This window comes from Myotis yumanensis, unplaced genomic scaffold, assembly GCF_028538775.1.
Source record: "Myotis yumanensis isolate MYYU_CA2020_CCGP unplaced genomic scaffold, mMyoYum1.0.hap1 SCAF_2, whole genome shotgun sequence".
Classification (NCBI taxonomy): domain Eukaryota; kingdom Metazoa; phylum Chordata; class Mammalia; order Chiroptera; family Vespertilionidae; genus Myotis; species Myotis yumanensis.
Window position 1 is genome coordinate 28,733,288 of NW_027223753.1, and position 27,264 is coordinate 28,760,551.

The 27,264-nt window shown below is 53.1% G+C and overlaps 2 protein-coding genes and 1 long non-coding RNA gene across 7 annotated transcripts in view; 1 reads left to right on the forward strand and 2 right to left on the reverse strand.

Annotated features, from left to right (window-relative positions):
- Positions 1–8,822: 8,822 nt before the first annotated feature.
- On the reverse strand, positions 8,823–12,945 carry ARTN (artemin). 3 transcript variants are annotated; one of them, XM_070403268.1, is made up of 4 exons: positions 12,328–12,945; positions 10,603–10,664; positions 9,811–9,949; positions 8,823–9,732 (listed from the first exon to the last, which is right to left on the reverse strand). In XM_070403268.1, exons 2-4 carry the CDS (start codon positions 10,660–10,662, stop codon positions 9,251–9,253), a joined length of 681 nt encoding a protein of 226 aa, XP_070259369.1. In that variant the 5' UTR covers positions 10,663–10,664; positions 12,328–12,945; the 3' UTR covers positions 8,823–9,250. The 3 variants fall into 3 exon arrangements, with proteins under 3 accessions (XP_070259369.1, XP_070259367.1, XP_070259368.1); XM_070403266.1 differs by having other exon boundaries at positions 10,603–10,728; XM_070403267.1 differs by lacking the exon at positions 12,328–12,945 and having other exon boundaries at positions 10,603–11,014.
- A 2,040-nt stretch (positions 12,946–14,985) lies between these two features.
- Positions 14,986–27,264, reverse strand: part of ST3GAL3 (ST3 beta-galactoside alpha-2,3-sialyltransferase 3) — a 175,381-nt gene continuing 163,102 nt past the window's right edge. For both annotated transcript variants that reach the window (XM_070404942.1, XM_070404941.1), the window contains 3 exons: positions 20,205–20,351; positions 19,842–19,988; positions 14,986–16,034 (listed from right to left, as the gene is read on the reverse strand). In XM_070404942.1, coding sequence (XP_070261043.1) covers positions 15,945–16,034; positions 19,842–19,988; positions 20,205–20,351 — 384 coding nt within the window. In that variant the 3' untranslated portion in view covers positions 14,986–15,944. The remainder of the gene's footprint in view (positions 16,035–19,841; positions 19,989–20,204; positions 20,352–27,264) is intronic.
- Positions 17,480–26,961, forward strand: LOC139003283 (uncharacterized). Of its 2 annotated transcripts, none has more exons than XR_011470231.1 (4): positions 17,480–18,893; positions 24,707–24,859; positions 25,473–25,630; positions 26,199–26,961. It is a non-coding gene; the product is annotated as an uncharacterized lncRNA (long non-coding RNA). The 2 variants fall into 2 exon arrangements; XR_011470232.1 differs by having other exon boundaries at positions 25,473–25,576.

A 27,264-nucleotide genomic window follows, 5' to 3' on the forward strand; every position in this document is an offset into this window, starting at 1 on the left:
AGTAATTTGTGTTCAGTCTAAGGCAGCGGTTCTCAACCTGTGGGTCGCGACCCCTTTGGCGGTCGAACGACCCTTTCACAGGGGTTGCCTAAGACCATCGGAAAACACATATATAATTACATATTGTTTTTGTGATTAATCACTGTGCTTTAATTATGTTCAATTTGTAACAATGAAATTGGGGGTCATCACAACATGAGGAACTGTATTAAAGGGTCGCGGCATTAGGAAGGTTGAGAACCACTGGTCTAAGGGGCTATAGGTGAGGTGAGGATGAGGGAGGGATGAGTAACAGGTGAGGTAGGAAAGACAAGTTGGGAGCAGTAGGCATTTGAATGAGTTTAGACTTTATCCTAAATGCAATATGAAACAGTCATGGGATTTCAACTGGGCGTTGATGACTGAATTTGCATTTTAGAAAAGTCTACCTGTAGTATGTAGGATAAATTGAAGGAGGAAAGAGTAGAAGTAGGGGAGATTTGGAAGGAGGAAACAGGAAGGCCAAAATAAAGTAACTGATTCCAGGTCTGTGCCTAGGGCTGTGAAATGCCATGGCTCTGATGCGGACTAGAGATTTCACTGTGCCAGAAGGGGGCCGAGGGGGAGGGTTACAAGACTTGGGCCTATGTTCAAAACCCGTCTTTGCCTCTTTCTAGCCATAGACCTTGACTTCTTCTGAAACTCACTTTAAAAGATTGACAACAAGCCCTGGCTGAGTAGCTTAATTAGTTAGTGGTTCTCAACCTTCTGGCCCTTTAAATATAATTCCTCATGTTGTGACCCAACCATAAAATTATTTTCATTGCTACTTCATAACTGTAATGTTGCTACTGTTATGAATCGTAATGTAAATATCTGATATGCAGGATGGTCTTAGGCAACCCCTGTGAAAGGGTCGTTCGACCGCCAAAGGGGTCTCGACCCACAGGTTGAGAACCGCTGATAGAGTGTCATCCCAATACACCAAGGTTATGAATTCAATCCTTGGTCAGGAATCAACCAATGAATGCGTAAATAAGTGGAACAACAAATATCTCTCTCTCTCTCTCTCTCTCTCTCTCTCTCTCTCTCTCTCTCCCAAATAAAAATAAAAATGAGAACAGTAATTCCTCCAGTGAAGGAAAAACTGAGATGGTATATGAATAGGGCTGAACCTAAAGGCGACAATTAGGTTAATGTTAGTTTTCTTCCTGCTTCCAATCCAGGACTCTCCTCATCCCTGGGGGCTCCCCTGGAGAGAAAAATGCCAATCTCATTAACAATGGCTCCTGAACATGTTTCACAGACGCCAACTAGGACAATTGAAAATAGGCCTGGGGATGTTAGGGATACTTTGGGGTGCCAGACCAAAAGGGACATCTAAGATGTGGATAGCATTCCAGGATAACTTAGAGCAGTGGTTCTCAACCTGTGGGTCGCGACCCCTTTGGCAGTCGAATGACCCTTTCACAGGGGTCACCTAAGACCATCGGAAAACACATATATAATTACATATTGTCTTTGTGATTAATCACTATGCTTTAATTATGTTCAGTTTGTAACAATGAAATTGGGGGTCACCACAACATGAGAAACTATATTAAAGGGTCACGGCATTAGGAAGGTTGAGAACCACTGACTTAGAGCCAAGTGGAGAATGACACGGGTTCTTCTAAGGGACAAGAGTAGGATATATAGGAGCCAGAACCTGTGACAACCCTGGGACGGGTCCTCAGATTCAGGAGAGAGCATTCTAAAGCTGTTATCTATGACAAATTAACTTCTCAGTTTGAAGTTTTTCAGCCTTCCAAAATAGTGTGAATTTGGTCTGCAAAACCAAATAAGGAGTGCTTGTAGTTAAGCATTCTCAGGGAAGGTTTCTCCGCTTCCACTTAACACCAAGGTGAAATAAAGGCAATTTTCTCTGTAGTCCCCAGGTTTGAGGGAGGGAGGGAGGTTAGGTAGAGGAGTGGCCGATTTATTTCTATTTCATCCTTGAGTGTGGGTATGGCCTTTGGGGTCCTGGCCTTATGGAGAAGTTTCTGGGTAGATGCCATAAGCTCAGGAGCCCTCACAAGCCAATGCTCAGGTTCACCAGGTAAGAAACATGCCCTCACTGTATTGTCATATTGCATATTAATTAGCACATCAATAATGTACAGGGAAGGTAGATTAAATATTTTTTATCTAAGAAAAAAAAACATGCCCTCAAGGTGAAAACCAACTACTAAGCTTCCTACTTTCACTTATTATTACTAGAGGCCCGGTGCATGAAATTCCTGCACAGGAGGGGGGGTCCCCTCAGCCCAGCCTGCACCCTCTCCAATCTGGGACCCCTCGGGAGGACATCCGACTGCTGGCTTAGGCCCGATCCCCAGGACATCCCTCTCACAATCCAGGATAGCAGGCTCCTAACTGCTCACCTGTGTGCCTGCCTGATCACCCCTAACTGCCCCCCCTGCCGTCCTGGTTGCCCCCAACTGCCATCCCCTGCCAGCCTGGTTGCCCCCAACTGCCCTCCACACCCCCCACCTCCGCCGGCCTGGTTGCCCCTCACTGCCCACCCTGCCGGCCTGGTCGCCCCTCACTGCCCCCCCCCCCCCACCGGCCTGTTCGCCCCCAACTGCCCCCCCTACTGGCCTGGTCACCCATGCAGCCTGCTGTTTGGTCATTACTGTTACTGTGATGGTGTCCTGGACAATTTGCATATTCCTCTATTATTAGTATAGATTATTAGCCTGAATATTTCTTGTGTTTGCCAGTTCATAGATGCATTAAACTTTTTAAATATATATTTTGTCTAATATTTTTAGTTGTTTTCAGCAAGAAGGTTAGCCTGAGTCCCTAGGCCACCATGTTGTAAGAAAACCCAATAGGCAGTTTCAGTCCTTGTGTGACTTGATTTTTCTGCTGCATTTGGCCCTGTTGACCGCTCCTTCCCCCTGTTCTGTTTTTTTTCTTTTCTACTACTCTGATGCTCTTTTTGGTCTCCTTCACAGGCTTGCCCCTCTTCCTCTCCCTGTTCCTTAAATGTGGGTTCTCCAGGCTTTGTCCTCTGCTTCTCCTCTTCTTCATCAATATCTCACTACTCCTTTGGCTTTGAGCTGTGATGCCCAGGTCTCTCTTGCCCAGACTTTTCTGAGTTCCCAACCCTCATATCCAGCTGCCACCAGGTTCCTTGCCCTCTGAAGGTGTCCTAGACACCTCAAGTTGAACTCATGACCTCCCCCTCCCACCTTACTCCCATCACATGCTAAAAATACTACATCCCCTAAGTTCCTTACCAGCCACCCAAGCGAGAGCCTTGGAAACTCTCCCTTTCATCAAGCCCTCACAACCAGTCCATCACCAAGTCCGGTTCATTGTGTCTCACATCTCTTCTGTCCTTCCACACTGCTTCTGCTCTAGATCAAGACCAGCATTTGTTTCCTGAACAGTTTTCATTGTAGCAGCAGTAAGTGGTGTCCACTGTCTTGCACCTTCTAGTTCATATCAGACACAGCAGCCAATGATCCATCTGAAACACATCTCTAGCCCATCCCACTTAAAAGCCTTCAGGGGCTCCTCTCAGGACAAAGTCCAAGCTCCTTAGTATAGCATGCAAGGTCCTTCACAATCTCTCAGCCTTTTTGTCTCGATGAGGGCCTTACTCCAATTCTGTATGAAACTGCTGGCTATCCTGGGACACGCCAGGCTGTGCCACATTTCCCTGCCTTTGTCCATGCTACTGCCTCTACTGAGAAGGCTTGTGTCAGGTTGGGGCCAATCAGGAGAAACCACCCAGTAAGTATACAGGGACAGTTTTTTAAAAAAAATATATTTCTTTATTGATTTCAGAGAGGAAGGGAGAAAGAGAGAGAGATAGAAACTTCAATGATGAGAGAGAATCATTGATTGGCTGCCTCCTGCACCACCCACCCCCCCCACCCCCCCCCCACCCCCCCCCGCTGGGGATGGAGCCTGCAACCCAGGCATGTGCCCTTGGCCAGAATTGAGCCTGGGACCCTTCAGTCCGAAGGTTGATGCTCTATCCACTGAGCCAAGCCGGCTAGGGCATGGGACAGTTTAATATAAGAATTTTGAACTGTAACAGGGCATTGAGGTAAAGAGGGATTGGCTGGTAAGGAGTGAAAAGAACTCTAAAGAATTTAGGAGCAGTAGAATCTTGGGGCTGAGTCAAGAGATAAGGAAGGCCCTCATCCATACCCCTGTCCAAGGCTGAGATCCAGACCTTGGTAGACAGGGCATGGTCAGTGAAAAGGGTGAATTTATAGCTGAGAGGCAATGAGGCGATGAAGGATAACCAGTGAAGGCCCAATGTCCCTCATCCACCTTGTGCAAATATTTAATTTTTCAAGGCTTGGTTCAAGTGCCACCTACTCTACTCCATGAAGACTTCTGTGGCTCTTCGTCCTCTTTCAGGTAGAATCCTTGCCCACCCTGACTTACATTACCCTAGTCATACTTCCATTGGGGGACTTATGATGGTTAGTTGCACTTTTTTTGTTTACCTGTTTACCGTCACCTAGGGTTTCCAGAAAAAATACAGGATACTCAGTTAAATTTGAATATAATCTATTGCAGGAGGCACACTTATTTTAAAAAGTTTTAATTGTTTATCTGAAGTTCAAGTTTAACAAGATGTCCTATATTTTAATTTGCCAAGCTTAACACCCTTCCTCCACCTCCAACTATGGTCTCCTTAATGGCAGAACATGTTTCTGGCTGACCTCTGAATTCCCATAACTAGCCCAATGCATTACAGTTAGTGCTCAATTAATGGTAAAAAAAAAAAAAAAAATAGTGACTTCTCTGGCTACAGGGTTGAGACTGGAAACAGACCAGACAGGAGGATGAGCAAGAAACCATTCCCCAAATCATAAAGGCTTCAACATAATAGAGGATGGTCTTGTGAAATCTAAAGATCTGAGGGCTAGTGGGAAGTGACCGAGCTCAAGGAGTCTAGGATGTTTCCCAGGTGTCTGGCTTGTGTCAGTGAATGGAAGTTGGTGCCATTCACACACAGGGGAGCACTGGAGGAGGTTTGGAAGCTGTAGAGCAGGGAATATCATGAATGTGTAGAAAAGTGTGGAGAGTGAATCTGAAGGAGAGAACAGAAGATTTCAAGGACAAAGATCTTAAGGTTGAGTTTTCAGAGGATATTCAGACAGAAGTATCGGAAACATGGACTTAGAGCTCAGGAGAAAGGTCCAGGCTGGAGATATAATGTATCCACCATCGGCACGGAAGTGGTAACTGAGATCATGGGGGTAGATAATGTTGCTCAGGGAGAGAGTAGAATGGGAAGCGAGGAAGGCCTGTATCAAAGCCTCGAGGAACACTTGAGAGGCAGAGAGAGGAAAAGAAGCCCAAGCGTAGTCTGAGAATGAGCAGCTGGAGGGATAGAAGAAAAAGAGAGTATGGGATCAAGACAGTCGATGGAAGACAGGTTTTCAAGGAGGGATGACAAATTTGAGTACTTCTGAGAGTTCAGAGGACAAGGCTGAGAAGCAGCCATTGGGTTTAGTAATGTTGAGGTCACTGGTGACCCCAGCAAGAGCTCTTTTGGTGAAGGACAGTATATATATATATACTTTCACGGTGTCAGTTTTATTTAATGCTGTGTTATATTTGAGCAGGTTTAAATTAAGAGGGAAAGGAGATATTCAATTTTAAAAGGTTGAAGAATGGGGAAGCTTGTAAATAATTGAGACCGAGTGCCCTGATATGGAGTCCTGACTACAGATGGAGGAATTATTTTAGCTACAGGAGGACATTAATGATAGTATCTAGAACAGAGTATGACACCTCAAGGGCCATGGACTCCTAATTTGGGGAATTTTTTTAACATATATTCTTATTGATTTTTTACAGAGAGGAAGGGAGAGGGATAGAGAGTTAGAAACATTGATGAGAGAGAAACATTAACCTGCTGCCTCCTGCACACTCCCTACTGGGGATGTGCCTGTAACCAAGGTACATGCCGTTGATTGGAATCGAACCTGTGACCCTTCAGTGCGCAGGCCGATACTCTATCCACTAAGCCAAACCGGTTAGGGCAGGAATGTTTTTTAAAAATATATTTTTACTGATTTCAGTGAGGAAGGGAGAGGGAGAGACAGATAGAAACATCAGTGATGAGAGGGAATCATTGATCGACTGCAGGTCTCCTCCAAAGGGTATCAAGTCACTACCTCTTGTAAGACAGAAAACTACAGACCTCTTTGACGTGACTGTTTCTCCACTTCAGGGAGCACCCAAAACTGTCCTCTAACATAAGACACTGGGGGGTAAGGGAGGCCAGGGGATTGTCAAGGGTGGGGCGGGGGGAGGGGGGAAGGATACATATGTAATACCCTTTGTAATACTTTTAGCAATAAAAAAAACCTGTCCTCTAGATTTATTTCATTCAAGAATCAAGGTTCAGCGTTCCATACCGTTGTTCTGGGAGGGCCACTCAAATGGGCCATGTCGTTTTGAATGTAAAACAAAGACTACAGTTGAAAATGGAGTCACTAAAGAGATCAACCGAAGGACTTGTATGCATGCATATAAGCATAACTAATGGACATAAGACACTGGGGGGTAAGGGAGGGCAGGGGATTGTCAAGGGCGGGGGGGGGGGGGAGGACACTTATGTAATACCCTTTGTAATACTTTTAGCAAAAAAAAAGAAAAAAAAGAAAAGAAAATGGAGACACTAAAGCCACCTGTGGCCCGGGATGGAAGTTCTCTGCCTGGTGAGGTCATGTGCCAGGTGCCCTCTGCTAAGTTGTATGAAAAGAAGTGCAGCTCTTGTTTTCTTTGGGGAAAATGGCTTTATTATTTTGTGTCTTGTTTAAAAGAGGGATTTGAGTTGTGGAGAGCTGCAAACTGAGACTAGCTCTGTGGGAATGTTCCTCTTGGAGATGTTGCCATTTCATCTGGGATTTTGTGAGATGTTGGGTACAATCTCCCTGGTGTCCACAATGCAGCCTTGAGTTGGGGGGACCCTACTCCCTCAAGAACTGGCAATTTGGGGATGTTGAGAGCCAGCACCTTTGGCTTGAGTTCACACCTGCCTCTTGCTGTGAGCATTGTCAGAGATGGCTTTAGTCTGTCTCCTTAAGTGGCACTGAGGGGCGGGGGGTGGGGGATATGGGAACTAGGCCAAGCGTTCAAGTCTTTCCAGCAGGGCTCCCTGGCCCCACTGACCCTGGAATTAACAGGATGTCCCCCTTTACCCTCAACCAGGGCCAAGGAGGTGTGTGTAAACTGTATGGCACTAGTGCCATTTTATTTGCGGGGGGTTGGGAGTTGCAAGGGTGTTTGGAGACTGAGGATCCTGAATCAGTTTGGAGGTAAAGGGGCCAAGGGGGTGTGTGAGGGTAGCAAGAGAGCACCAACGTTTGGGGAGCACCTAGAACTGGGGCAGTGAACACAGAAGAGTGGAAGCACAGCTTTCTCCTCCTTGACCCAGAATGAGCACAGCCCTCAGAGAGAGCTCTTGCCAGCTCCTCACGCTGGCCAAAGGGGCCCCTGTGCCGAAGCAGGCAGGCACGTGGGCAGTCTGGAAGCAATGTTGGTCAGCAGTGTCCAATGCCGGAGGGATCCCACCCGGACCCGGGATCCCACCCGGACCCGCCTCACTCTCATGATGCTCTCGTGCACCCGGAACCCGCCTCACTCTCATGTGCTCTCGTGCACCCTGACTGCAGCAACTGCCTGTGTTCACAGCTGCCCAAACGGCCTCCAGCCCAAATCTCCCTCCTCAGTCCCAGACCAGCATAGCCCACTGCCTCCTGACCGCCCCTCTGGGTGTCCCATGGTTCCTCAGACTCAGCATCCTTTCCAAATACACGCCCCCATCATATCCCCAAAGGAGAAAACCATCCAGGACAAACGAATAGGACCCAGGAAACAAGGTTTTGTAGGACATGCAGAGACGCTCAGAGGGACTGCACTGCCTTTTTGGAGGTGACTCAGGGACAGTGTGGAAGGCCAGGGTCCGCATTAACCTCTTCCCCTTCCCGAAGAAGGTGTGTGACTCTTAGCTTCTTGTCCCCTCTCATACTCTTTGCCAAACTGCATTTAAATACTTATCTATGTAATTATTTAATGTCAGTCTCTCCTGGTTTAACCTTAGGGCAGAGATCATGGCCCCTTCTCTTCTGTGTCCCTGATGTCTACCCAGTGTCTGACATAGGAGAGATACTTAATAAATATTTGTAGAATGAATAAATGAATGTTCTTGTTCATCACCCAAGATGCAGGTCCCTCTCGGGGCCCTCAGTCTTTTCCTGCATTCCTAGCCCTTTGATGCTCTGTGCTTCGTCCCCCCAACCTAGCTTCCCACTGGCCTTTTCAGATGCTCTCTTGCCCTGGATTGCTTCATGCAAGGTGGGTGGTGAGCTCGCCATACTGGACCATCTGCAATGAGAGGCAGTGGATACTCCTGCCAGAGTGCCCTGAGGGTAGGGCACTGATCCGTGCCTGGGGTGTGGAAATGTGTGGTTTTCTGTATCGTTACCCATGAAGCAAGGCCCCCAGGATGCCCGAGGTCACAAGGGTAGGGCTTTCTCTACCAGGTGCCCCAAGCCCCAAGTGCTGGGGACTGTGCAAGGGGTTGTAAGCCAGCCTGCCAGGACTGGTGAGAGAACCTTGGCCACCCACTCTGCGTGCCATGGCCCCACGTCCCAGAGCTGCTGGTGAGAGGAAGCAGCTGGAGATCCCGGATGGCCAGGCCTGGGATTGCCGAGTCAGCCTGCAGTTGTGAGTGGGAAGGTCGGGGCATGATCTCCAGCCAGCTGCTTCTACCCATCCAGCCCCCACTGCCCAGGAAAGGATCTGACAAACCACAGAAGTAAATAAATAACTTAGAAATAATAAATAGGGGTCCAGGTCCCAGGAGTGAGTCCCAGGCCGCTCCACCATAGGCACTTCAGCAATGCGACTGCAGTGTGTCGCCTCCCATTCTGTCCCCCCAGGCCTGGGCGGAGGCTGCGACTGCACACTCTGCTGGGTTCTCCAGAGGAGGAGTCCTGGCTCCGTGGCCGCTCAGTGCCAGAGTCTGTGCGAAGCAGTCCTAAGGTCTCCGTAGCCGAGGTCTCTGGTGTCTGTAGGGCTGGCACTAGCAAGGTGAGGACTGTCGTCCCTCATCCTCCAGGGCTGATGCCCATCACCAGCCCGGCTGAGGCCTCTGGTGTCCATCTCTGGTTGAGGCCCGTGGTCCCTTCCAGGCAGGAAGAGTCCCCATGTCAGGGTGCCATCCGCAAATCCTTGGAGAGAGCTCTCAGCCCACGCAGTCGCAGGCAGTGGCTGAGAGCCGGTCCACGGTCCTCCAGGTGCTGTTGACATCCATGAAGGAGACAGCCTCGTAGCGCGTGGGTCGGCAGCAGGGCTGCCTGACCGGCCCGGAGCCGGGAGGCAGCTGCAGGGCCCCCTTGCGCAGCAGGTTGGCGAGGCTGAGGTCGTGCTGGGAGCGCGCGCGCCGGCAAGAACCGCTGCAGAAGCCGAAACGCACCAGCTCGTCGGAGCTGTGGCCCAGGCCGAGCGCGCCCACCGGCACCAGCTGCGAGCGCAGGCGGCAGCCCCGCTCCCCCACGGCCCGCGCGCGGCTCTCCCGGCTCGCGCGGACACCTCGGACCCAGGCACGCGCGGCCCGGCCGCCGCGGGAGGGCGCGGGCGAGGGCGCGGGCGGCGGGGGCGCGGGCCGGGACGGCCTGGGGGGCGGCCGCCGGGCTCTTCCGCCGCAGAAACGGGAAGCGCGGCCACCTAGGAAGAGACGGAGTCATGCGTGCGCGGGATCCCGGGCCGCCCCGCAGCCACCCCGCCCCCTGCCCTCTCACTTACCGGTCAGGTGGCCGGCGGGGGGCGCCGGGGCCGGCGCGGGGCCTTCAAGGGCGGCGGGGCTGCGGGGCGCGAGGCCCAGGGAGGCCTCAGCAACACTGCTCAGCAGCACCAGAGTGGCCAGCGCTGGCCACAGGGCAGGCTGCGCAGAGAGACAAGGTGGAGCCTCAGGGAGGAAGAGGGCACCCGGGTGTCTCAGGATGGAGGGAGCCCAGGAAGGGCTGGGGCCGCAGAGCTCAGAGCGGGGCTTCTAGTTGGGTGGGGAGAGTCGGGAAGGGGTTAGGTTGGAGTCGGCTGCCTAAGGGAGCCAAGAGGAGAAATCACCTGAGGGCATCAACCTGCCTCCACACCAGCGGTTCTCAACCTGTGGGTCGAGACCCCTTTGGGGGTCGGACGACCCTTTCACAGGGGTCGCCTACGACCCTCGGAAACCACATATATAATTACATATTGTTTTTGTGATTAATCACTATGCTTTAATTATGTTCAATTTGTAACAATGAAAATACATCCTGCATATCAGATATTTACCTTACGATTCATAACAGTAGCAACATTACAGTTACGAAGTAGCAACGAAAATAATTTTATGGTTGGGGGTCACCACAACATGAGGAAGTGTATTAAAGGGTCGCGGCATTAGGAAGGTTGAGAACCACTGCTCCACGCTCCTGGTGCCTCCCTGACCACTTTCCTTTTCACTTCTGACTCCTGCCCAGGGCAAACCCGGCTCTCCCTCCCGGATCAAGCCACCTCCCTCAATACCAGGTGGGAGTCGTTGGGAGAACCACTCACCTGCCGCCTAGGCGGGGGCCAGCGGGGCAGCACAGAAGGGCCTCCACGTCCAGGCTCCATCTCTGTCAATACCAGGATCTCCCATCAGCCTAGTCGACTTGTTCCCCCACCCTCTTCTTGAGGCAGCTTGGAACATTGAGAGATGAGTTATCTTTGAGAAGGTCATCCCTCCATTTCAGTTTCCCCAGGTGAGGAACAAGGGGTTGGATGGGTGGACTCAACCCAGGAGAAGTAGCTGCATCAGGAACTTAACTCTGTGTTGGTGCTTTGCACCTGTTCTCTCTTCGCTCTCTGTCCTTACAACTCCATGAGGTAAATGGTATAATCCCCATTTTCCAAATGAGCTCAGAGAAGGTCAACAAGTTAAGGTCACAAGGCTAGACCCACACAGCTGGGGGAGGGGGTATTTGGAAATATCCCACCCCCCTCCCCAGCCTTCCTGCTGCAGGGCTGGAGCTGCCAGAAGGGAGTAGCTGGACCTCCTTGGTCCCCCAGACAGCTTCCTCTCCATGCCATACAAGAAGCAGCTGTGGCCTGAAGAATTTAGGGTGCTTGCTGGTTGGTCCAAGTTTTCTTATGATAGTGAGGTTCAGGCCCCAGCCTGTGCTGCCCACCCAATGCTGCCGAACCTTGTTCCTCTGTGATCTTTGGACCCAGAGCCACATGAGTTCTCTCTTTTGATCACAGATGTCCTTCAAGAGCCAGCAGATGGGCCCTCTAAGAACCTGGGGCCTGGGCCATGGTTCCCTATGGCCACCAGGGGGCAGCATCTGTCAAGCATGCAGACTCAAAGTGGGGTGGGCTTTTCCCTACCCTCAGCCAGACTCAGGCCTGAGCAACTCCCAGGAGGGCCAGCCAAGCTCCACACCAGCCTGGTCTGAGAGCTGAGCTGCCCCGAGCGCCGGTCCAGGTCTGTCCCCCTTCCTTCCACTTTCCTGTGGATCTAACAGCTGGCCCCACTCTTAGAAGTTTCCTGCATGAGCCATCTTTCCTGAGCCCAGCTGGCCTTCCTGAGCCCCACCAGATTTCCTGAACCCCAACACCCTTGGGGCCCCACTAGCTGGCCTGCTGTTGGGTTTCAACTGTCACCTGCATGTCTGTGGGTCAGACCTCCACGGGCCTTCCTGGTGTGGTCCATCTCAGGTCCAGGTGTGTTCGACTAACTGAATAGGGCCACGGAGGGCCCGGGCCAGTGACTTTTCTCACTGCTCGAGGGAAAGCCAGGCAAGCCAGCCGTCAGGACCTCCTGTGCTAGGGGGACCCCAGGAGCAGGTGTCTTGAGGGCAGCTAGCCCCTCTCTCCCTCCTGGTGGTTTGGGGCCACTCGGTCCCCCAGCCTTTGCCTTTCCATCTGCAGCCAGAGACTCACCATGAGGGTCCTGCACCCTGTTCTTCTAGGCACCGTCCTTGGGACCAGTGCTGGACTGTCCCCGCAGCTGAAAGGCTCATGCCCAGGGCTATGCACCTGGCGGTGCCTCTTTTAGCCAAAAGCGTGGCCTTGGCAGCCAGTCTGCACCCAGTAGCGGCAGCAGGAGCCTCACATTACAGTGGGTTGGCAGGGCTAGCACAGTCCCTGAAGCGACCAGAGGGACTGAGGAGGCTGGGAGGGGCAAAGATCTGCGCACTGGGCCCAGGAGAGGGAGGATGTGAGAGAGTGGTGGGGACGCTCCTGCCCGCTCCCCCTAACTCCAGGGCTGGAATGAGGCTGGGCCAACAGCCGGCTTACCTCAAGTGCAGGGCTCTGGGTCCAGGATGCAGCGAGGGCTGGGGCCCGAGGGACCTGCTGCTCGTGGAGCCCGTGGGCCGTGTCTGGGGGCCGGGCCCAACTCCATCCCTCAGCAGCCTCATGCCTGCCGCCGACCGGTGTCAAATTCCAGTCCCGGCGTCACCGGATCCCGGGGTGGGGCCCAAGCGCCCCCGCCCCGCCCTACCTTTCAGGGTTCACCTGGTTGCTCCACCCGCTGGGATCCGGTCCCCCCCCTGGCTCAGCTAAGTCCCCCAAGGTGAAGGGGAGGACACTGGGAAGTGGAAAACCCAGGACACAGCGTGGAGAACTTGAGCGGCGGAGAGGCGAGGAAAGTGGGCGTTCAGTTTATAGACACGCGAAGTAGGGAGTTGGGAGGCCGGGCCGAGGGCGGGAGAGGGAGGAGACAGGATAGTCCCAGCCTTGGGCCACGGGCCCTCCAGTTGGCGCCGTCTCAGGGCCCTGGCTGACCACCCTGCAGTGACTGCTCTCTGCTCTCTGGTCCACTGCTAGTTTCTTCCTTCAGCAGACCCGCGGAACTCCTTGGGTGGGCCAGGCCCTGTGCTGGGGCTTCCAAGTCTGACCCTGCTCCAGCCGCCCCACCACCCTTCACCCTGGCAGCCTGGGACTTGGAGTAGAGACACACCTGTAAACACTGCCGCTAGGAGTGGGTGCCCAGTGCTGAAGAAGGGGCGGGGGGGGGGGGGCGGTTCACGGAGGAGGAGTATTTCATGTGCTCATGAGCTGGGGGATAGTATTTCAGAAGCCTAATTATGGCAAGTTGGCAGGTGGGGTGGAAGTAGGGTGAGTAACATGCACAGAGGTAAGGAAAGGCCAGATGCTGTGTCATACCCGCGAGGCTGGACTTTATCCCGATGACACTGGGGACCACGGGAGGGTTTCAGGCAGAATAGTGGTGCATCAGACTTACATTCTCTGACTGCTGCGGTGGGGAGGGCGGTTTGGAGAAGAGGGGTGGAGATGTCAGGAGGCTCTGAGGGAGTGAGTGGGAAGCAGAGTGGCGGAGAGAGTGAGGGGGTACTGCACGGGTCTTTCTGGATCACAGCTGGTGCCTGACTGATGGGCTGAGGGAGGGCAGGCACGGGCATGCTGCAGGCCGGGTGACCAGGTGGAGGGGATGCATTCTGGCAGGAGAACTCCCTGGGGGAGGGCCGGAGCTCAGGTCAGTGATGGGCATGCTGAGCCAGGAGGACCTGCGGATTCTCCTCCTGGAAACGTTCAGGATGCTGCTGAATTTGCAGCCTGGAGTGGAGTGGAGGGAGCTGGGCTGGAGAGGGCACTTCGGGAACTGTGGACCGACAATTGGAAACCGTGGGTGGAAATGCGAGTGCTCAGGGAGTGTGTGCGGACCAGCTATGGCCCGGCCATGCGTTAGAACACCCGTGGGACCTCTTAAAACTGCCCGCCTCCGGGCTCCACCCCAGCCCTGCCTCAGAACCTTGGTGTGCGCATGTGCTGGTTTCCAAGTCCGCACAGGTGTTTCTGGTGCCAGACAGGGCTGAGACCACTGCTTTCCTGAGAGCAGTTTCTGTGCACAGGGGGAGGCTACAAGCCAGACTGCAGAGAACTGCGGGTGGTGTGGGGGCTGTCTGCGGGCCTGAGGACCCCTGAGGGGCAGGAGGCCAGGTGGTGAGCAGCTCCACTGTCTACTGCCTCTCACAACTCGCTGCCCAGTTGGGTGGCTTCCCTGGGGCTTTATCAGCCCTGGCTGTGGCTTGCAGGCGTGCTGCCTATGCCCTGTACAACTCTAGGGGGCACCATTCACACAGAATACGACGTGCATTGGAGTGCTTCGCAGCCGCCCAGCAGATCTGAGGGAGTTTCTGGTTTTGCCTGTCCCTTAGTCAGGGCCTTGCTTTCCCCTCAGTGGAGGAGGCTCCTGCCTGAGAACAAACCACAGCAGTAAGGGTACACGTGGGAAGGCGGCGGAGTGGATGGGGATGGCAGGTGAGAGGCAAGGGTCCCAGCCAAGGTGGCAGCTCTGGCCGGAAGCTCACTCCATGGTCTCAGCTGCTGGCCTGTGCTGGGCCCATGCTCAGGCCTGCATGGGGATTCTAGGGAAGGGTCAGGGGCCAGATTCCAGGGCTCTAAGGGGTGAGGTGGGAAGAGACATCCTTCCTAATAGTCGCCAGAGTGCCTAGAGCTGGGCTGTGCCTTCCTGTTCAGAGAGAGAAGAGGGGGCAGAGGAGAGAGGGTGTGCCTGTGTGCTCAGGTGGGGGTAGGACAGCCCTTTGCAGGCTCAGCTGGGGGTGCCAGGAATGGGTGAGGTCTGTGGGCTTCTGTGTGTTGGGGGCTCAGCAGGGTATCTTTCCTGTACTTGCAGGAACCTGTCCCTGCAGTGGTGGGGCTGTGGGACCCAGAGGCACTGTCCTGGAACCATGGGCTTCAATCCTCTGCCCTTTGGGCAGGCCCTGAGGCCCCTGGTCTACTTCTTTTCAGGCAAAGAGGGTGCAGGACTGTGTGGGAGGAGAGAGGCTCCAGAATGCCCCTGGGCCTGCAGTTGGCACCGAAGTGAAAGGAACCCAGGAATCTGAGCTGAAGAGATGACCCTTGGGTTTAGCATAGTTGCTGAGGCCCCAGGTTCCTGTTTCTTGCAGGAAAGAGAAAGCAAGCGGAGGCCAGGCTCAGGGAAGAGCTTTATTGCTTCCATGATGGCTGCCCAGGATGGCTGCCGCAGCCTGGGTGAGGCCCGTAAGCCTCACTTCCCTCTGGTCCAGGCTCAAGGCAGAACCCAAGGACCTGGCAGTCCTGCTGAAACCCAGAACAGCTGCCAAGTTGGTCAGTCCAGGCCTGGGCACTGTCCTGTGGATCAGTAGCAGCTGGGGAGGGGCCATTCCCTTCGGGCTGGGCCGGGCTGGGCCAGGCCTCACCTCCTGAGCTCTGAGTTCTCTCTGCTCTAGCCCAGGGGCTGTCTTGTTGGCTTAAAGAATGGCTCTGGGGTTTCCCTGTGGACAGTGGGCAGCTGGTATGTGCGAGTATCCCATCTTCTCCCCAAGAAAGACCAAGCAATGTCATGAGCTGCAGGGGGCTGGCATGAGCTCCCGCCCAGCTCCCTGCAGCTCTCGAGCAGAGTACAGGCTAGTCATGGCACTCCCACTCTACAGGGAGCCCACCGGCACCCCCGCCTGATGGGCCCTCTTTCTGCATGAAAGTGTACCAAACTTGACATCTCCAACCTTATTTAAAAATAAATTATCCCCACCCCCCACCCAAATTCACAAAATGATAATACACCAAACACTGATTGGAGAAATAATTCCGGCAGCCGCCTTGCTGCCTAACGTCCACCTCCGGCATGCTGGGCCTGCGGGGCACGGCCAGCGGCCTCCTGGCGCTCTGGCTTCAAGGATCCAGGCTGAGAGTGAGGCCGAGTGCTGGTCTCTGAGCAGACACAGCTCTGGCTGCCCTGCCAAGGCTTCGCCACCCCTGGGGCCACTTGGCACTGTCCTTCTCTGGGTCTCAACACTCCTGTGCCTCTCAGGCAGAGCCAGACCAAGGCCAACGAAGTGGGCAGGTGGCGGTGGCTGCCGCCTGCTTGTGGCAGTGCTGGGACCTCCGTGCCATGTGCCGGGCCCATCTCAGATGCCACTGGTTAGGTCAGTGATGACGCGCGCTTTCACCAGCTTCCGCAGAAACTCTTTCTCCCGCTCAATATTGTGTGTCCAGGACTGGGAGGAGAGAGATGGAGAAGCGGTCAGCAGGGCAGCCTTGGTGGCTGCTAGGACACAGCCCCCCTAACAGGTACCTCCCAGGGTTCAGTGCCCTGTTCTGACCACCACCCTCCGATGCTCTGTGCCACAGCTCACCCCCTCCCTCCCCAGAACTGCCTCCTAACTTCTTGTAACCTTAGGAGGTACAGGCTTTCCAACCGTGTTCGCAAAGACTTCAACCCTCCTTGTCCAGCAGCAGGTCTGGGGCACCTAAGTCCCAGGTACCCTGAGGACTGGCAATGTGAGTCACCAGGCCCTGCCCAGGCCTGGGGGTGGACCTGCTGAAAAGAGCCTGGTGGGGTGGCTTAGTCACTCTCTGGCCTGATGCAATCCACTTCTCCAGGCCTGGGGGCCGCTGACGAAATCCTGCCTCTCAGGTCAGAGGAGCCCGGAGGCCACAGGGCGACAGGCCCATGTCACTGTTAATGTGGAAATTACAGGGAAGATGCTGCCTTCTCCTTGGGTGAGACTGCACCCAGGCTCAGGTTCTTTCCAATCCCCAGTCCTCATCAGGAAGCTTTGATGACTAAGTCTCTCAAAGAAAGAAAAAGGATTAAGTGAACGAACGAACGCCAATAGCCTGGTTTGGGCATTCATCACACCGTTGGGTGCAGAGCTTGTACCCACCCGACTGCTCTGCTGCGTCTGTCCGCACTGAGCCTCAGCACAGCGATACCACAGGCGCGAGATAGCGGTGCTGAGACTTACAGCCCTGTCTGGTCCTTACTCTAACCCAGTAACCCTCTCCAACCTGTCACTATACTCTCTGCCTTCAGCGCGTTGCCCCTGCTGTTGCAGACCCCTGGGTGATGTGCCCTCATTTCTTAGAGATGCAAGCATCTGCCTCACCCCTCTGAAGGCAGGGACAATCTGGCACAGAGCAGGTGCTCAGTAAGTATGTGTCGAATGGAATCAGATTTTATAGGTAAGAGGACGGAGGCCTGGAGGAATGGCAGGGCCAGGATCCAAGCAAATGGAGACACTCATACAGCTCTTCCCTTACCCACTCCTTCACCACCCCCAGGGAGAAGTAACCAGTCTGACAGATCAGCTTCAAGGGCGCCCCCGGGGAGTCCCTGAGGAGTGAAAGGTCAGCAAAGGACTGGATATTTGATGATATGAAGGAATTATTAATTTTTCTAGGTGTCATCGTGGTATTGTGATAGTAGAAAATAGTCCTTATCTTTTTGAAAAACTTACTGAAATGTTTTTGGCTGAAATGATATATCTGAGACTTGTTTCCAAGTAATCAGTGGGGAGTAAAAGTACGAGGAAGAAACAGATGAAACAACACTGGCTGTGTGCTGATCACTGGGGGTGGGGGGTGGGGTGGGGGTGGAGGGCCAGGTGGCAGCTACATGGAAGTTCGTTATATCATTCTCTGTGTTGATGAATATGTTTGACAGTGTTCATTTTTTATAGTCTGCCTGGGGTGTAGCTCTCTTGCCCAGGCAATGCCACCTCTTGGGTGCTCTCTCAACTCCTCCTCCGGGCAGGCGCACAGATGACCGGAGCCCTCGGCACTACGCTGTCTGCACTGTCTACGGCTTGAGGTGTGATTCTGGTCCCGTGTCCCCAACCTCACCAGGACCTCTGGTTTTGGAGGCAGATGTCCATCCCACTCAGCAGCCACTCTCAGAGAGCCTTCCTTCCGACAGCTCTTTTTCTGTCTCATGTCTGCTCCTCCTCCCTCACCCCGTCACTAAATGTTGGTGCTCCTAGGGTGCCGACTGCCTGCACTTCCCAGTCTACCGTCTCCCTGGGAAATTTCACACACGCCTGGCCTGTGTCTGAACATGCAGTTGTGCTCACAACTCACAGATGTACATTTCCAGCCTGGATTTCTCCGCTGTGTCCGGGTCAGGAGTCTTGCCATCTCTTGCCTCGACTGCTGGGCAGCCTGCTAACTGGTTTCTAGTCCCGCCCTCACGCCTCGATTTCACGCTGCAGCCACAGTAAGCCCACTACCCGCTAATCCCCGGCTTAAAATGCTTCTGCCTCTGTGGCTCCCTCCGGCCTTCAGAGCGAAGCCCAAACTCCTCGCCATGGCAGAGAAAGCCCCTCATGATCCAGTGACTGCTTACGTCTACCGTCTCTCAAGTTTACATGGAAGTTCATTATGTTATTCTCTACGTTTATGAATATGTTTGACAGTGTTCACAATATTTGTGTAAGAGAGCAAATGTATAAGTAAACAGACGCCGGGGGCAGGTAAAAGCTGTGAGAAGAGTTTGGAGTGGGTGCTGGCAGGGGACAAAGAAGCAACAAGATACATCAAGAGAGACAGAGCTGGATGACTAACGGAGTTGGGGTAATGAGGAGGCAGGAGCCGCTGGTGAGGGCAAGACGGTTCTGGAACCGACCAGGAGGCGCTTCCCACTCCTGAATCCCATTCCTGGCAGCGGGAGGCCCGGGGAAGACCGTTTCTGACTTCCCAGGAGACTCCCAAGTCTTTCTTATCAACTCGAAATAAGCTCCCATTACTGGAGGCAGCCTGAACGAACCCAAAGAGCCGCAGACAGTCCAGATGGTGACTGAAGCCATGGCTGGGGACAGCAGTCTCCCGGAGAACCTGCAGTGTGAGGAGAGGCGGCCTGGGATGGAGCCCTGGCTGATGCTGGTTCTTAAGGGGTGGACCGCAATCAAGGACACTGAGCAAGAGAACGAGAGAGCCTGGCGGGTGAATCAGAAGCGACTGACTCAGAAGTCTCAGCAGGAGAGGGTTTCCAAGAGGAAGGAGTGGTCAGGTCAGCACAGGTGTTTGAGAGACCGGGAAAGGTGGGACTTCCACGTGTCCATCGGATTTGGAGCCTTGAGGTAAGTCACTGGTGACCTTGGTGGGAGTCGTGTCAAGTGAAGGGGCAGCCAGACTGCGCGAGGCGAAGGACCAAGTGGGAGTGAGGAGTGCACAGGGGACACCCAGCAGGAGCGGACAGTCCCCACTGCAGCCGTGTTCTCGCGGGAGGGGCAGGGGGCTGGAGAAGGGCGTGTGAGGACTGGGGAGCAGGGATGAGGGCTAGCTGAGATGAGAACTATGAGAGAGTTCCTCCAGCGACCCCACACCAGTGCAGCAGAGAAGCTCCTCAACGTGCTAACCCCAGAGGTCCAGGTTCTGGGCGGGGACCAGGGCAAGGCTAGCGGTAGAAGTGAAGGTGGAAGAGGGACCGATTTCCTCGTGAGCTCTTGCCGTGAGGGAGAGATGCGGGAGGTGGCGACAGGCTGGGAGACCTGTAAGGCTTCTTCCACTTTAAGGAGCCTGAGCACATGGATCACCTGGGAGGTCATTCTGGGTTATAATGAGCTTCAGGGCTTGGCCATGGGGAGGGTGGAGGAGGTACGGGGTGTCCTGAGACCTGGAGGCAATATCTGTGGGTTGTCTGAGGGGTCAAGGAGTCCTCTGGGAGAAAGATGACTTGAGGTAGAGAGGGTTGCTCTGAGCTGCTGCCAAGATTAGCGCATGACGGCTGGGGAACCGCAAGGAGGAGGCAGGTGCAGGACCAGGGCAGGGAGAGAGCTGGAGAGGGAAGGTTCAGGAAGGAAACGGGAAAGGGTTCTGGGTTCTTGGGGAGGGGCACAGAGGATGCTTCGTGGTCAGAGGCCCGCAGGCAGAAATGGGCCTCCTTAGCTGGGTAGAGTCACCTTCCTGGAGCTCTGGGCAGCCGGAGCAGCCGCTGGCTCATCTTGTCACCATTCACGGTGAACAGTCGGAGCCTGTCCTCGGTGCTGGAAGTGCCCCCCGTTGGCCCTGCCCACCCAGCCCCTCACCTCTTTGATGGCTGACATGCGCACGGTCTCATAGTAGTGCAGGGGTGCGTTGGGTGTGCTCATGTCATAGCCAAAGCCTGCGACTGCCACTTCATCACAGCCATGCAGCGCCATGGTCACGGCCACACTGCCCAGGGTCGGGATGTTCTGGAGGAGGGGCAGGCGCAGAGTTCAGCTGGAGGGCTGAGCGAGGCTGAGGTCCTCAGTTAAGCTTCCCAGAGCTGAGCTCCATTCCTGAGGACTGGAACCACCCGCCTCCCATTCCTCCTCCCACCCCCTTCTCACCCCCTCCCGTCCGTCTGTCCTTTCTTCCCAAGGTCCTTCTGACCCAGTTCCCCACCCTCTCCTGGCCTAGCCTCTCACCCCGCGGCCCATGAGGCCATTGTTGAAGGGCAGTCCGATGAGGGTGAAGGCAGCTTCCTGGATGAAATACGGGTTGAGGATACGAATCTCAGGGGGCTCCTTGGGCACTCGAGTGGCCACAGATTTCCAGAAGCCGTCCGATGCACTCTGTGGACACAGCACAGCTGGGCGTGAGCTGGGCACACAGCTGTGAGGGGACTGTGTGAGTGGCAGGGACTCAAAGGCAAACGAGAAACAAGGTGGGGGGCGTGAAGGGTACTGGAGGACCCGGGGCAGGTGGGATAAACACAGCAGGCAGAGGGAGGATGTGGTGTGTGCTGGCGACGCAGAGTGTGTGAGAGACAAGGGTGTGTGGTGGGAACAGTGAGCAAATGGTGGTGCCACAGTGTGTAATGAGGGTCCAGAGTGAGCTGCACGGCAGAGCAGAGGGTGTGGGACGCTCAGGTGAGCTGCTCTGCCTGAGGGGGTTCTTGGGTCATCAGGAAAACCCAACGGCCCAGCTGGCCCCCACCCTGCGCAGCTACTCAGGGGCCCAGGAGGAGCCTGCCCTCTCTCCTATCTGCTCTGCTGGGCTCGCCTCCTTTCCCTTGTGTTGTCTCTCCTGGCTCTCAGTCAACTGTTCTAAAGTGAACCTGAAAAATAAAGACAGAATGTCAGCTAGTACGGGGCCCAGAACAACACTCCAGTCCCAGTCCTGCCACTGACCAGAGCTGGTGGTCACGTGGCAAACTCTCTGGGCTTCAGTTCCCGTAACTGCAAGATGGGACCACTCCTCCCTCAGTGATCTCAGGACCATACAGGACCGGCTTCCGCTCTGAAACCTGACATCCGTGTGCAGTCCAGGCCACCACTGCCCCTCCTCACGCTCCCTCCCTCTAGTCCTCAGCCCTGCCTTTCTGTTCAAGACCCTGAAGCATACACTTCAGCTACTCTCTCATGAGTCAACTCCCTGCCCCCTGCCTCCCTATGGCCCCAGCCCAGGGAAGCCCTGAACTTGGCATCCGCTCTTTACCACCCTTACAACTGGGCTCCTGCGTACTGCTGGAGGAACTCACAGACCAGCCCTCAGACTGGAGGCATCGCCACGCCAGGGGCTCCAGCCTGTTATTTGCAGGGAGTTTGTTATTTGTCTAGAAAACCTAAAAGAATCAATGAACTCAATGGGTAAAATAATTTAGTAATAGGATCTGCACTCCAATAGGAAAGTCACCAGATATAAGATATCCCATGTGCAATCCAAACAAAAAATTAATCAAATACTGATCAATAAACTTAAGTATGTGGGATCTGTAGTAAAAAGGAAAAAAAAAGCTGCAATCCTTTGAGAGATCTAAAAAATTACTTGAAAAAAAATGGGAGACAAGCCATATCTTGGATGAAAAGGCTGAATATTAACACAATGCCACTTCCTCCCAGATTAAAGTAGGCTTAACTTAATTCTAAGAAAAATCCCAACAGGATTTCTTTTTTTGAAATGTACCAAAAGGATTCTAAAAACCCATCCAAATCTTTAACAGATACATTTAAAAATTAGATATGAGAGTGTATTATAAGTCTGCAATGATTAAAGCACTGACAGATGTCCAAGAATCAACACAAAGATCAATGAGCCACGACAGCCCAGAAGCAGGTCAGTCTGCATGCACGCGCTTAGGTTATATGACGGGAAGCTGCACCGTCGGCGGGAACAAGGCGAGTTTCTCAGCAAGTGACGTTTGAAAATTTGCTACTTAGGAAAAAAAGAGCCACTCACTGCCTCTCCTGCTAAAAGGAAAAGGAAAAGAAAATTTAGATGTATATTTTATCATTGAGCTTCCTAAACATTAGTGCAATATTAGAAATGAAGAAGAAGGTCAATGAATTCTGACTTTGTAAACACTGTTAGTGCTTTGGTTCATAAAAAATATAGTAAGCAAAATTAGGAAGGAAACAAAGAAGTGGGAAAAATTGTCATAAATAATACATATTTAAAAAATTCATAAAAAGTCAACGAGACCCCCCAAAATGGGAAAAACATAAAATAAGGTTAGTAAGCATGAAAAACTCATTAGTGATAAAAATGCACATTTGTGTAACCAGATACTATTTTTATCCTCTAAAATACAGGGTGTGGCAAAAGTAAGTTTACAGTTGTTTGTATGGAAAATACATTAACAAATGATAATACAAGAATAAACTCCGTTTTGTGTACTCACAATTGTAAACCTGCTTTTGCCCCACCCTGTGTGTGTGTGTGTGTGTGTGTGCGCTCGCGTTCACCTATGTGTGTCTCTCAGCTTGCGGTGCTGAGCTGAGGTAGAACTCGCCTACACTGCAATCTGAATATGAAACAAAAGCTTCAAGGCTGTTCAGACCCGATGACTGTGTGGCGAAGACCTTTGAAAAAGCTGCTTAATACAGTGTTATTTATAAGAGTGAAAAACCTGAAAAAAAAAATACAAAAGTGTATAACAGAGGTTTGGTTAAACAATACATCTCTTGAAATAAATGTTACAGACATCAAATGTATGTTTCCTAAGGATTCTGTCACGGGGATGTTCATACGTATTTAACCTGTTTCCCCACATCTGCTCCTGCTCCTCCTGTGCTCCCTCCAATGAACCAGAAACCTCAGATTCGACTTCAGGGTCTTCATCTCTCCAGCCCACCCTGTCCCAGTGGTCATCTGGTTCTTTTGATTTTATCTTCTTAGAACCCCACAGACCCACCCCTTCCTCCCAAACACACTGCTTCACGGAAATTCAGGTCTAATCATCTTCCAATGGGACTACTCTAACAACTGGCCATTTACAGCATCTGTCTTGTTGCCTGCTCAGAGCCCAGAGTCCAGTCGAGTGGCTGGAACATACAGTATTTGTTAAACTCCATCCATTTAGCGAACAAACATGTAATGAGTGCCTGGATGGGCTGCCTCTGCCTCGAAACCACTTTCCTCTCTCTGCCAGATGCTCGTTCTATGTACAAAGCAGATCACATCACCACTGCCCACAGACCTGAGCTTCCCAGCCAGTAAGCCGTCTGCCACTCGTTTCCATTCCACCCACCTGAGGTCCCCACCTGCTAACTCATGACTCCATGCTTTCGCTGTGCCGCTCCTTCTGTCTCCAATGGCCTTCCCACATCTATCCAACCCACTTATTTTTTAAGACTCGGCATATCCTTCTTCCTCGTGTCTTTCCTGGCCCTATTCCTCCCAAGGCATGAATGACCTCTAACCTTTGGGAAGTGATAGAATATAGAGTTATATCTGCTATGGTTTGAAGGTAACCCTCCTCTCCCTACATCCCCAAAGTCAAGGTGGTGGTATTAGGTGAGCCTTTAGGAAGTGATTAGTTCATGAGGGGGGAGCCCTCATGAGTGGGATCCATGCCCTTATAAATGAGGTCCCAGAGAGATCCCTTGCCCCTTCCACCAAGTGAGGACATACCAAAAAGAAGGCAGTCTAGGAACCAGGCAGCCCTCAGCAAAAACCCTCTGCCAGCACCAGGATCCTGGACTTCCCAGCCTCCAGAATGGTGGACACAAATGTCAGTTGTTTATAAGCCACCCAGTCTGTGGTGTTTTGTTATAGGAGCCTGAACGGACTGGATGCAGCTTCAGCTCTAGTCCCTCACTGTGGGGAGACCCTGGGCAAGGAGCTCACCATTTCCTATGAGTAAACCAGGATACTACCAGGATTTATCTTATGGTCTGTTGTGGGAATTAGGTAATTCGGGCTGAGTGCCAGCTCACAGTCACCTGATCGGCTGTTTTCATCACCATCGTAAGCGGTGTATCTCGACCCTAAGCCATGCAGGGCCGAGGTTCACACCTGATCCATGTCTGTAGCCCAGCACAGCCCCTGGCAGTGAGTGTTAAGGGGGCATGAAGTCCATCTGAGGCTCCTCCATTGCTCTCAGCAGCAACAAAGAGCTCCCCACTGGTCAGGACTCCTTCGGCTTATCTTCCACTGCCTTCTGTGGGCCGACTCTGCTCCAGCCACACCTCTGCGGCAACATCTCGTTCTCTGGTAAAGTCTATCTGTCCTCCCAGCGTAGGCTCTTGGAGCAGCTTCCCTGTGTCCCAGCACCTGTGAGACTGAGAGCAGCCTCCAGTCTGTCTTGCTCCTGTGTCTCCCTCTGTGTCCAGGAGAGGTGCGTGTGCAAGGGGGTAAAGACAGGGACACCAGGACCCAGTAGGAAAGGGGAGGGTAGAGAAACGGCCTGGATCTGATAGAGCTGGGGAGAAGCCCCTCCTGGGAGGCCCAGATGTGGACCGAAAGGAATGGCAGTGCCAGCCTGTGCCAGGTGAGGCACAGCCCCTGTCCCCTCTCCAGAGCCTGGCAGGCCCCAACAGTGCCCCACCTGGGGTTCCTGCCCATGCGTGCCCCACACACACCTGAGGAGGAAAAAGCGCAGGGGCTGCTTGGGAGGGGGAGAGCCAGGAATGGGCACAGCTGGGGGTGTGCCAGGCTCCAGGCTAGTTTTCACAGACATTATTTACATCTCATCAACCTTCACCAGCTTCACAGGTACGGACTCAAGATGAAGCAATCTGTTCAAGGTGATGCAAGGGTGATGCCAAGATTCAAACACAGCGTCCTGACTCCAAGATGGGTGTTCTTTCTGCCATAACACATATTATCGTCACTGCTGTTCCCCCCTCAGAAGTCGAAGGTAAGGGCCCCACACCCCGTTTCACAGAGACCTGCCCACGATGCACACACAGCTGGAGAATCAGAGCTGGATCCAACCTCAGAACCTGGGTATTTCCGTGACGTGAGATGCCATCTCTGAAACCATGTCTCTCGGCTTTTCCCAAGTGCCGAAACTCCCGGATGTAACCACCGTGTGAAACTGTAGGAGGTTACACTCTGAGAATCTGACAAAGGCTTCAGGGGGGAGGGTAAAGCTTCTGCCTCTCCCACCCGCACCCGTTCCTGGGCAGGGAGTACGTGGAGGCCGAGCCTGCCCCTGGGAGCAGCATCCTGGTCTCTGCCTCGTTCACGGTGTGCGGGGAGCTCAGTGGGCTTGCGCTTGGGTCTCAAGCCCCAGTCAGCCTGCATTGGAGCAGTGGGAACCGGCGCAATGAACAGCCCAGGGCTTCTATTTTATCTGCCCCAACTGTCACTGTCCTGAGGCAGAGCCCCTTCAGGAATTTAAGGGAAAGTAGGACCACAATATGATTTGGGCATTTCCGTGTTTCCCCAGCCATAAAAAAAAATAAAAAAATAAAAAAAATCAAGTACTAACAAAACCTCAGTCTGTCTCCTATGGCTTCTTTTTTCAGAAACACACACAGGCACACACACATTACAGTGTGCACCCTACTGGAGAAGGTCACAGAATCCCCGCAGTCAACGGCATCTGCTGACTTGAGATGAAGAATCTCTGGTATGGGGCGAGAAGAGACGGGAACCCTGAACAGAATCCTGTCAACACCACCATGTAAGGGGCAGGTTGACACAGAGGGGCCGATAGAGGAGACTGAGGACAAACAAACAGAGAGAGAGGTCAGAGGCACTGGGGAGTGTATGGTGCAGGGGAGACCATGGGTCCTGGAGTCTGGAAAGCCTGGGTCACACCTGGATCCCACATCTGTGTGACCTGGGCACGTCCTGTAATTTCTTGAGGCTTCATGTTCCTCCTACATAACAGGAATGACAAGACCTACTTCCCAGACAGTTGTGAAGATTACATACCACATTTGGCATATAGTAAGAGCTCAATAAATCATACCTACGATGGTCATGAGTGAGTGTCACAGAAGCCAAGAGAGTGAAGCGGAGGGTGTGGTTGGCGATGCCAGGTGCCAGGAGGAGGCCAGTCCACAAACAGACATATCCAAATGGGGAGCCAGATTCTCCCTCTGGGCCCCTGCGGGGGCGGTGGGCACTGGAGGCCTTCCTGCTGCTGGGCCACACTGCCCAGCCTGCCCCCAGGACACAGCCCTGCCCCAGAAGGCCTCATCAAATATGGCCCAAGGCCTCTCACATCTCACTCCCTTGACCCACAGGACATAGCTCAGAGGCCTGTAAAGCCGCCAGTGACACCGCCCGGGATGGTCAAACCCCTCCTCAGGGCCAGCTGTGGACTGCATTCTTTGTTGGATCCCTCCTCCTCCAGGAATGTCCCTGCCTCAGTCAAGTCTGGACCCAGCTCATCTGTGTGCAGCCGCCAGCCTCCTGCTGATGCAACTTGTTCTGCTCTTGTCAGAACAGCCGGGAGCAATGGGGGAAGGCAGCTGGGAAGAGAGCGCCTTCCCAGCCAGGCACTGCAGCGTTTCCCTGGGCCCCTGACCCCCGCAGGCTCTTCTGCAGCCTCTTCCTCCTGCTGTCAGAGGAAGCCCTCTCAGGGCCGCCAGGGCTGGTTCCTGCAGCCACCAGTAGGGCAGATGGGTCTGCTCCTTCTGCTCCCTGCTGCTCACACCTTAGGCCAGGTCCCCAACTCTCACCCTCGCAGCCACCAGTCCTCCCTGCCTCCACCATGCTTTCCTTCAATTCCTTCACTTCCCTACACAAATCTGATCTTGACCTTCTCAGGGCTAAAATCTTCCATGGCTTTCCACTGCCCACTGAGACAGCTTGTCTGAATAATTAAGAGTGTAGGTCTGGCATGGCCGGTGTGAGTGGTTGAGCGTTGACCTATGAACGAGGAGGTCACGATTTGATTCCCAGTCAGGGCATATGCCCGGGTTGTGGACTGGATCCCCAGTGTGGGGCGTGCAAGAGGCAACCAATCAATGATTTTCTCTCTCTCCCTCTCCTTTCCTCTCTGAAATTAAAAAAAAGAAAAAAAAAGAATGTATGTCTGGTTTCTGTTTTCCTTACTCCAAAGGAGATGTAATCCAGTAGAAAAGACAGGGTTGTGTAGAAATATCTCAGTACATGGTATGATTATGATGAAGTGAGAAAGAAACAAAGATAGGCTTAAATATCTGCTATACTTATTTAAAATATATACATATAAGACATATCCAAAAATGTTCACATGCATAGCACATGAATGGAAGGAGAGCCAGGTAACATACTAAGAGAAATATAAGCAAAATGAAGAGCTCTAAAAGAAGGCTACTTACAGAT